The sequence below is a fragment of the Trypanosoma equiperdum genome, assembly GCF_001457755.1.
Source record: "Trypanosoma equiperdum strain OVI genome assembly, contig: ctg_132, whole genome shotgun sequence".
NCBI classification, from domain to species: domain Eukaryota; phylum Euglenozoa; class Kinetoplastea; order Trypanosomatida; family Trypanosomatidae; genus Trypanosoma; species Trypanosoma equiperdum.
This window is the reverse complement of record NW_027123316.1, coordinates 153-10020: the sequence shown is the minus strand read 5'-3', so window position 1 is coordinate 10020 and position 9868 is coordinate 153. Positions and strand designations below refer to the sequence as shown.

General features: G+C 45.5%; 4 protein-coding genes across 4 annotated transcripts; all 4 read right to left on the bottom strand.

Moving 5' to 3' along the window:
- Window positions 1-663: 663 nt before the first annotated feature.
- Window positions 664-2226, bottom strand: TEOVI_000021500 (L-2-hydroxyglutarate dehydrogenase, mitochondrial, putative; the record flags this gene model as incomplete). Its single annotated transcript, XM_067221160.1, has 1 exon — window positions 664-2226. The coding sequence occupies one exon, from the start codon at window positions 2224-2226 to the stop codon at window positions 664-666; it is 1563 nt and encodes a 520-aa protein (XP_067077261.1).
- Window positions 2227-2700: 474 nt separating this feature from the next.
- TEOVI_000021400 (uncharacterized protein) lies at window positions 2701-5268 on the bottom strand (the record flags this gene model as incomplete). The annotated part of the gene is made up of 1 exon (XM_067221159.1): window positions 2701-5268. The coding sequence occupies one exon, from the start codon at window positions 5266-5268 to the stop codon at window positions 2701-2703; it is 2568 nt and encodes an 855-aa protein (XP_067077260.1).
- A 70-nt stretch (window positions 5269-5338) lies between these two features.
- TEOVI_000021300 (uncharacterized protein) lies at window positions 5339-5920 on the bottom strand (the record flags this gene model as incomplete). The annotated part of the gene is made up of 1 exon (XM_067221158.1): window positions 5339-5920. One exon carries the CDS (start codon window positions 5918-5920, stop codon window positions 5339-5341), a length of 582 nt encoding a protein of 193 aa, XP_067077259.1.
- Window positions 5921-7767: 1847 nt separating this feature from the next.
- Window positions 7768-9579, bottom strand: TEOVI_000021200 (PSP1 C-terminal conserved region containing protein, putative; the record flags this gene model as incomplete). Its single annotated transcript, XM_067221157.1, has 1 exon — window positions 7768-9579. One exon carries the CDS (start codon window positions 9577-9579, stop codon window positions 7768-7770), a length of 1812 nt encoding a protein of 603 aa, XP_067077258.1.
- Window positions 9580-9868: the final 289 nt, after the last annotated feature.

The window sequence follows — 9868 nt, the reverse complement described above, 5'->3', positions numbered from 1 at the left end:
ACACACACACACACACACACACACACACACACACACACACACACACACACACACACACACAGACACAGAGTCCCTCAACTAACTTTCTTGAAGTAAGTCAGCATAAAAACATTATGCACAGACGATTCGTCTCCCCAGATGGCACTGTTTTCAAAAGGAATAAAAAAAAGATACATGCGGGAAGTGGGGATCTTCGCGTCACTACAATGGACACGTAGGGGAAAAAACTACAACAAGTAAAAAAAAAAAAGATAAATTGCGCGTTACTAGTTGACTCGTACCTCTTCGTTTTTTTTTAAAGATGATATGATGATCGAAAGCAAACCCTTCCTACGACATATGCAACATACAACGCTCACAAGTCAGAACGCCCGTCGTGTTCCCGTTAACATTTCGCACTTGCACTACGCAGAACAATAAGCCAACAAACGAAGGTGGATACGGAATATGGCATTGAAAGAAAGTATAACGAGAACGGACTAAATTTCTTCCTCTTGTGCAAAACCGGACGAACTCAACTGTGATTGTCTTGTCATCGTATTTGCACATGTACTAACCCGTTTTGAATCGACATTATCAGACACACACACACACACACACACACACACACTTGGGTTTGAGTAAAGCGAATCCCCCCCTCCAAAATTGATCGAAAATTTCACCCTACCAGCGGAATTGTTCAGCAGATGCATCAACAATGGCCTCCGCTATTGCCATAGAAGCCGTAGCGGCGGGACTTGGTGCATTCCGGACGTTGAGCATGAGGGGCCTGTCATTCACCGCAGATCCGTCACTTGCAACGTCAGACTTGGGAACCAACTCCACCACTTTTCCAGGTTTTAGAACGGCAGGAACCACAACACGGGGACGGGAAAATTCCATGGCGAGGTCATTTTCCATTTTGCCGTCTGGTGTAACGGCAACACCCATTACTCCGCAGAAACTTTCCTCCATATCGCTATCCTGCAGCGAGGGTATAAGTTTCTGCGCCTCACGTAGGAAGGCCTGTCGGTTTGTGTCCAGCACAAACATTCGAAAAACTGTGCCAATGTTGGAGACAAGGCTTACCCATCCACCTTTGCTGAAGAACGATTTAAAACAATAGTCGGCGTCGAAGCAATACGGTGAATATCCGTAGCGATGCGTGGCTACCGATGATCCAGGGCCTATGATCACCTGTCGACCACGGCGCTCATCGACCGTTGGAGTAAAATGCACCCCCACACTGATTCCTTTCCATTCTTCAGGTGCAGGGTACACATTCATGGAAACAAGTTTGCGGGCCTCTGGTCGCAGTTGGTAGTAACGCCCCCGAAAGCTAAAAGTTTGCTTCACTTTTTTGCCGATGTGACTTAGTGGGGTTCCAGAACGCTGGGCAAGCAAGTCATTGGAGAGACCGCAACACATCACAACATTCTTGGCCATGACGGTTTTCTCGGGACCGAGTTGGCCACCCTCTCGTCCACGAATAAGAACCATTTCTTGTGGAGTAGTTACTTTGCTTCCTTCACTGCTTTGGATTGACACACCAACGAAGTCGAGTGCCTCGTAGCAGAACTGAGCCACGAAGCCGCGTTGGCGGTCAGCTAACAATTCCTTCAACATGTGGCGTGCTACCGCACTGAAATCGGTGATGGCGGTATCTGGGGAGTAAAGAGCGCACAAGCCTCGAACATTAGGTTCAACGCGCTTTATTTCCTCCTCACCCCTCAGCATCTTGAGATCCCGCACACCATTTTCGACCCCTTGCTTGTAGAGATTCTCAACTGCAGGTATTTCGGTCTCCTTTACAGCAACTATAAGCTTCCCTACTCGATCGAGAGGCAACTTATTCTTCCGGCAGTACTCCATTATTAAATCGTGTCCCCGCGGGCAAAGGCGTGCCATGAGTGAATTTTGCTTGTAGTACATACCCGCATGCACCACACCACTGTTGTGACTTGATTGATGCAAAGCGACATCTGCCTCTTTCTCAAGCATTATAACTCGTTTACTGGGGAATCTCTGCTTTATTTCACGCGCCGTCGCCACCCCGACGATGCCACCACCAACAACGGCAACGTCGTAAAACTCCCTGCGGTTGTCAATAGAGAAGGTAGAAAACGCTCGCACCGTTGCCGCCTCATCAAGATGCACAGCTTCGTAAGCGGACTTGTATTTTATTTTGGCGTAAACGCCACCGGCGATTACAAGGCCTCCAGTCCACTTGAGGAAACTTTTGGCCATTCTCTTCGCGACAGAGTAAAGAAAAAAAACAGTTACGTTTCCCAAACTTTTTCCTCACTTCTGTCCTATCTTTTTTTCTTTTTCTGCTTTGTCCACACCCTTCGATTTCGTTTTGATGTGTTAGCTCTTTGAATTTGCTGCCGCTGTTACAAGCTTCAATGCTTTTCAGATGACCCCTGATGAAGCGACAGCGGAGAGTGATGTTCCAGGAGGCGGTAGGAGCAAAGCAGATCTTAAAGGAAAATAAAAACAAGACATCCGTGGTCACCGCGTAACGATGCGAAAAAAAAAAGGAGGGATATGAGGTCTCTTCCCTCCTCCAGTTTGCTCCATACGATAGTGCACACTGACGAGGAACCGACGTCTACCAAAAATATAAAAATTCCAAGTGGTGACGTCCCCCCAACATCAGTTAACAAATTGAAAACAAAACAAACAAACAAACAAATGTAATATCTCCCACCGCTAACTTCCCTATCCAATTGAGGCAAGTACTTCTGTTACCGAAGAATCCATTGCACCAACGCTTCCCATCACTTCTGTCAGTGCCCGAGCGAAGGCTTCTCGTCGAGGATCGCTCAATAAACGTAATTCTTGCCACATCTTCACATCGGAAAGCAGGAGTCGCTTCAACAGCGCTGCGGTCGTCGCCACAAATGATATGCCTTTGCCATTGGGCGAAATATCACACCAACTTCCAAGCGCTGTGACGATGGCTGCTACATTCGAGGGGGAAATAACTTCCATTCCATCCACTGCATTATGCGGAGGGGAATCATTCTCAACAAGTTCTACTCGCTGCACCAGCGCTACATTTACAGCGTTGAACACCACATCTGTGGCGTACCGCACCATAACCACTTCTGACTTTGCCAGAGGACTGCCAGCACCTTTCCCCGGTAAACACTTGTTATGACGCACATTAGAGACGTCTCGCAGTAATTTACACCGTTCGTGCGCAAGTGACCATAGGGGAGTAAGGGCCAGGAGAAGTGGTGCGAGATCTTTGTGGTGAATAATGCCGTCGCCTCCACGTGGTGAGGAAAAGGTAACGGCAGTCAAAATGCTTTCGATAAGAAAAAGAGATGCAGTTAGAAGTCGCCCTTGGGTCTCATAAACTTGCCTCCGTGCATCCTGCACAGTCCGTGCAAAAAGACTTAGTGCGGCAACGAGGGAATGAACAGAGACGTTCCGTGCGAGTTCACTAATACTCTGCGTATTCACCTCCTCCAGGTACTTGGATCGAAGGGCTGCCTGCATTTGCCGCTGCTGAAGTCGGGCGCGAGATCGAATAGATTCCAAGGCAGCAGTCACCGCACTTTTATTTCCGTAGTTGCTAAACAGTTTCAACCTGTGCCCTCTGGTGGCGAAGGCAAACAAAGAAGTCTGTCTCGATTTCTGAAGTAGGGCACTTTGTGTTCCCGTGGAAAGCTGTGGAAAGATGCGAGACAGCAACTGCATGATCAACCGTTGAGAAGAAGACTCGCACATGGGAAGCAGCTGCAAGCCATCCAGAGCCAGCAGCAGTCGAATGGCGCAGACAGAAGAGAGAGAGGATAAAACTTCATACTCTTCCATTAATATGGTTTGCCTGGCAGATCCACCCACTGCAATCATCGCATCCTCCAAGTTCCTCAACACAGAGTGCATCTTGGTCACTTCTTCTTCGTCTCCAGTCCCTCCTACTGCAAGTAGTAGCGAAGCTGTAGACTGAACAACAGTCAACACCTCAAACAACTCAACCACTTGTCCCCACTGAATAATAATATTCTTAATGTTTAACTCCGTTAGTACTGCGCTACATAATGCGAGTGAGTCCACCACCAGGGACAGCGCGTCACATGACCTTGGAGGCAGCCACCGCAACTTCCGCGGATACGGACGGCAACTACCGACAAAGTTTCTTGACGTTTTTTTCATACCCGTTGAACCTGCAGAAATTTCCCTTCTCTTCTTCGCCTGCACGGATTCAGGAGCAGTTAACGGCAGAGTTCCACACATCAGTGTTATCATGGAGTCATCCTCTGGCGCCTCAGAGGTCTCGCACCGCTCCTCATGCACCGATTGGGAAGTTGCCCCTTCATCTCCAGTTTCATGCTCTGCCGAATGGATTTCCTCTTGGTTGCACCTTCTACTTCGCGACGGTAGGGACACGACAAACCTCGGGGAACAGGCGTTCAGGTGATGGCCCTGCGTGACATCTTGCAAGATGCCAAAACTCATGCGCTGGAGCGATAGCAGTAGTATTAGCACTGTGGGGACCTCTTTTCGCTCACTGGTGCGCGAGTCTTCAATAGCTGCAGTCCACAATTCTTTACGCAACAGGAATCGCCACAAGCGGGCCGAGAGGTATGACCTTGCGAGAAGGGAATCCTTAAGAATCGAAATGTCTTCATTAACACCACGCACAGCGCCGATCGCTTCCCGCCGTGAAGGCCCTGTTTTCCCTTGGCGCCCGCCCGCTGCACGTACAGCCGCCTCCGCTTCCGTTAATTTTAGCTTCAGGCGATCGGTATGGTGCAGGTAGAGTTTTCGTCTTTCGCTTTCCAAGTAGTGCAGCGAACTAAAGAGGCGAAACATAGCCTCTGAATGTGTAAGGATAGATCGCTTATTGTGACGTTGCCGCCCTTCCAATGGGATTTTCGCGACAGCTGACATCGACTGCTGAGGGACTAAGTGGCTCTTCTGGGTGGTCTCATAACCAACTAATGTTGCACTGCTTGCTGACACTGTAACCTCCTCATTCACTTCGAGTTCCTTCGGAGGATGGGCGTTATTACTTCCCGTAACTTTACGCGATGAGGAACTTTCCATACGAATGATGGGAAGTAGGCTTCGCTCAAGAAGGGAAAGGGTTATTGGCACACGTCGAAACAACAGTTTATTCTTCAGAGCGATATGTGTTCTCTTAAAGTTTGAATCAGCGACTGAGACGCCATGGGAACCATTACGCGCATCCTTAAGGATCGGCTCCCCACGCACCAGGCGGCGTAACTGTTTCTCCATTTGCTGAAGACACGAAATGCGGTGGGAGGTTAACATTGTGCCCTTCACCACCTTCCTTTTCCTTCTTCACAGTGCTTTTTTTCTTTTTCTGTTTTGTTTGGTTTTGTCACGTGATGAATTCATTTAAACGAATTACAAAATAATTATACAAGAAACAAAAGAAATTGACAAAGGGAGAGAGAAAGACGAACCCATGCATGCAGAATGCGGCCCAAAGTGAACATAATGTTTGAACACATGTGATGTCATGAACGTGCCGCCGAAGTAAATCAGCCACTATAAACGAAATGACCTCATTTTTTTTTCTCCCTTTTGTTCTGATGAAACCGGAAACATCGAAACTGAAGGCGGGTAAACGAAGCCTCAACCAGCAGCTGGGAATAGCTGTGGCGGTCATTAAAATACGCAAAAGGGAATAAAAAAGAAAGATGAGCTGAAAAATAGTAATAGTAATAATATAGTAATGACCGTGATGATGCTGATGATTATGATAACAGTAGCGGGAATGTTTAAAGGGGGGGAAAAAAAATACACGAAGGAGATGAAGGGGGAAAAGGAAGGTGGCGATGAAGTGTATTTGAACCGGACAATGTGGAGTGCGGAGGGGAAAAAGATGAAGACGCCTCAATGGTATTGACAAAAAAAAAAAAGAGAAAAAGGGGGGCTTACATAATTCCCATAAAACCATCTCCTACATCAAAGTAAACACGAGCGACAAACACATAAGAAACAAAACAAAACGGAAGAAAAACACACAAAAATCCAAAAATTTGTGTACTATACACTACTCGCTTTCATCGTACGGTGTTCCTCCACTTCAGTGCGGTGGGCGAGGATAAATATACGAGCCAATACATGCGCCCACAAAACGAGGAAAATTAATATTAAATAACCCAAACTAACGAAACACCGTTAGGTGTTAAATGGGTAAAAAAAAAAAAAGAGTACGAAGTGATAACCGTAGTAAGTGTAACGGATTAAAAAAAGAAAGGTTACAACAACAACAACGAAGGGAAAGGAGGGAGGGGGGGGGGAGAAACAAAAAGAAAGAAGAGACACGAAGACAAGAAAAAAAAATTGAATGAGGTTCTAAGCTGCTTATGCAAGCTTCCTTCCTCCATCATATTCTTCTCCCCCTCCTTTTGTGTCTTTCCCATTTAACCCTCTCCACTATTCTCTAAATAATTTATTTTTTGTTTTTTTCTTTTTTTTTAAAAAAAAAAGATTCCCCAAAAAACCTCCGATGCCGTTTTCACATTTCCACTTATTTTCCGTCCTTCCCTTCCCGCCACTTTTTTTTTGTTTCTACCTACATACATTCCTTTGTTGCTTTTCTTTTTAATTCTTAAAGTGATTTGAATATTAAGAAAAAGTGGAAACAAAATTATGTGTTATCGTTGTTGTCTTTATTTCCTCCTTTTTGATTTTTTTTTCTCCTTCTCCCTCTTGACTTTAATTTCATACGCTCATTTCCCTTTCATTTGATTTTGTTATCCTTCATCCTCTCTTGCATGTCCTGCTTTTTTTTCTTTTCCAAACGTAGACGGTCTGTGTGCCTTATATAAATATATATATATATACACGCAGCGACCTTTTCTTCTTTCCAATACCTCTCCGATTCACTTTTTCATCTCTTTAAATATTTAACAAAACATTTAGTGGTTTCTTTTTTTTTTTCTTTCCTTTGTTTTGTTTCACCAACATTATTATCCACGAGTTTGTTGGTGAAACGAACTTCCACAGAGCCACCACGTTTAAAACAACGCGACCAATAATTATAACAACAAAACAAAAATAAACAATCAGAAGGGGAGTGACAAACAAAACGTAAAGAGGGGGAAACCAAAATATTTTTTTAAAAATAAAAAGTAAAGAAAAAAAAGAAAAAAGTAAAAAAAAAGACACTGAAAATGCGAACATAAAGACACATCACAACGTCGAATTAAATCTCACAACTGTTGTTCACATTTAACTTGATTTGATATGACCTCTCTTCTCTTTTCTTTTCTTTTCTTTTTTCCCTCTTTCATTTACTTCCCTCATCTCTACACAACCTTTACTTCGTGTCCAACACTTTCCTTAACTTTCAATATATTTCCGTCAGTAACTTTATTCACTTACTCATTATATAAATTCTCAACATCACTCTGTCATTCCCATCGATTGGTAGCACGTCATAACCCAACTACATGTGGAAACACAAACACAAACACACTGCACTGATGTTTGTTACGTTCATGTCAGATATGTTTCTACTTTTTTTTTTTTAATTTTCATTTCTTTAAGACCCCTAATGTGTTGGAGTAGGTTTCATTCACATGCGAAAAATATCTCATAAACTCGTTGCCTCAATAAACCTACCTCCTCCTGTTTCTCTTCCGTATTTTCTTTATTATTGTTTTGGTAAAGGCGACTCCTTCCTTCTTGCGTTCCCCTCAACAAACAACAGAAACAACAAAAAAACGTGAACACCACCAATCATTGGAAAAAAAAAATGCATGCCCACCTTTTCCCATGTATTCACATCCAACCACTTTACATTCTTCCCGGTACATTTTGAGGTAAATGTGGAGGAATATAAGGAGGTGGTGTGGGCATTCCCCAATTCATGGGAGGGACTCCAGTCATTCCATATAATCCATTCATACCTACTGCATTCATTAGGGGTGGCGCTCCCGGCGCAACGGGTGGAGAAAAGGGAGGCGGTACACCATAAAATGGCATGAGAGGCGTATGGTTCATTGCGGCTAATTGCGGATCGGGGTAAATGTGTGACGCGCGCATGTTGTTATGAGGCCCCCCTGCTGCTGTTGTGGATTGTCTCACAGGTGATGATGATGCCTGTCGCTGCGGTTGTGCACTCTCTGCTTCCTTTATCTTGGCTAGTGCATCGGTGTATATATCCTGGAAGGCGGCTTTAGTTATAGATCCCGTAACATCCAACCTCTCAGGAATTTCGTTGGCGAACACCACACTAACAATTGAGCCGCGGAGACTGGAGGCCAGTTGCTGCGAGAAGATGAGAACCTCGGAAGGATCAACGTGCGACCTATCGCCCTTGCAAAACACAGTTATCCGTTTGAAATCGACTTGATACTCTACACTGGTGAGAGCCAAATTGAAGTTCCGGTCCCGAACGAGCCTATTGCCGACGTCAAGAGCCTCATTCTCGCGTCGACGGGCGTAGTACAGTCTCTTTTTACCTTTATTCATTCCCCTTCGTAGTACGCGGGGGAGACGCTGCAGTACCTCCTCATTTGTTTTGGGGTTAATCGTTTCTAGAGGGGCCGATGCGTCTTCCGGCCACAGAACATGTCTCGGACACTGAGCCATTTCAGCTGGCATGTGCGATGCTTCACTCATGATATGTGTCAAATCACAAATAACCTTCCCGGTGTTCTCCCCAGAGTGACTTTCCACTGATACGAGATCTCCAATTCCAATTGTTCCCCACTGTGCTTCAGGAACGTAGTACACTCCATACAAGCTTTTAAACGCCACCAATACATGTGTCATTGCAGGCCCCTTCGATGGTTGCTCTCCCGCCTCGTTGGTGACAGCTGTGGCTTCGCCTCCAGCCTCAGTTTTCAGATATGCGGCGTCTTTACGACTCGAGAGACTGAAACAATGTTGATGACCCAATGGAGCAGTTTCGTAGATTGGTTCCGGTAGAGCATCCAGAGTACTAACGAGTGATTGACACCCAGCTGGCCGCATGGGGGAGCTATTACGCGTCGCCAACAACTCTGGAGAGCCATCTCCTTCAACTTTGCCCCACGTCGCGAGGGAGCGGACGTGCTTGCGGCATTGCTGAGTGGGAGAGCCGTGATAAAAATCCATGGAAGAGTGTGGCAGACGGAGGAGATCCTTTGACTGATCACCCAAGAAGGCATTTTCTGGAAAAACATCTTTCCACGCCTGGGAGTCCCATGATATACGCTCATAGCTGCTCATACGCGAGTGTGCTGGTGAATGTACATTGTAGGTGAGATGTGAAAAACTTCCCTGAGACCTGTTTGGATGACTGCGATATCGAGGAATGACATCAATATCAGGTACCACATCCGGCTCAGCAGCACCCTCACCCTCCTCCTTCTCTTGGTCACCTTTTTCTCCATTACCAACGGGAGACATTGCGGATGAGCGAGTGGGAGAATAATATGGACTCCGCACCGATCCTCGTATTCCCCGTGTCGATATCCGGCGCCGGGCAAATTCACACCCATCTTTTGCGGTTACAGAAGCAGGGCTATGTACATTACTTTCAGCATTTACTTCACCAGAAGCCCGGTTATCACCAGATTGCTCAACTATAGCCTCCATTCCCTTATGAATTTCGTGTTCCATCCTGAGCTCGCTGCAACTTCCCGTGACGATCGAACAAGCACCAAAAGAAATAAAAAGAACCCTACTCTCTCTCTCTTTCTCCCTCCTAGAGAGCAGTGTGGCTCTTATTTATTTATTTATTTATTTTCCTAATGTATAAGGGGAACGACAAGTAGTGATCACTTCGATACGGAGGAGAAACAACAAACAAAACGCGTTAAAATCTCTTTTCTTTTCTCTTCTCTCCGTCTTCGTTTTCTGTTTACTCGACAAATCGACCAAACAAAAAAATCAACCACAGTCCAATCAG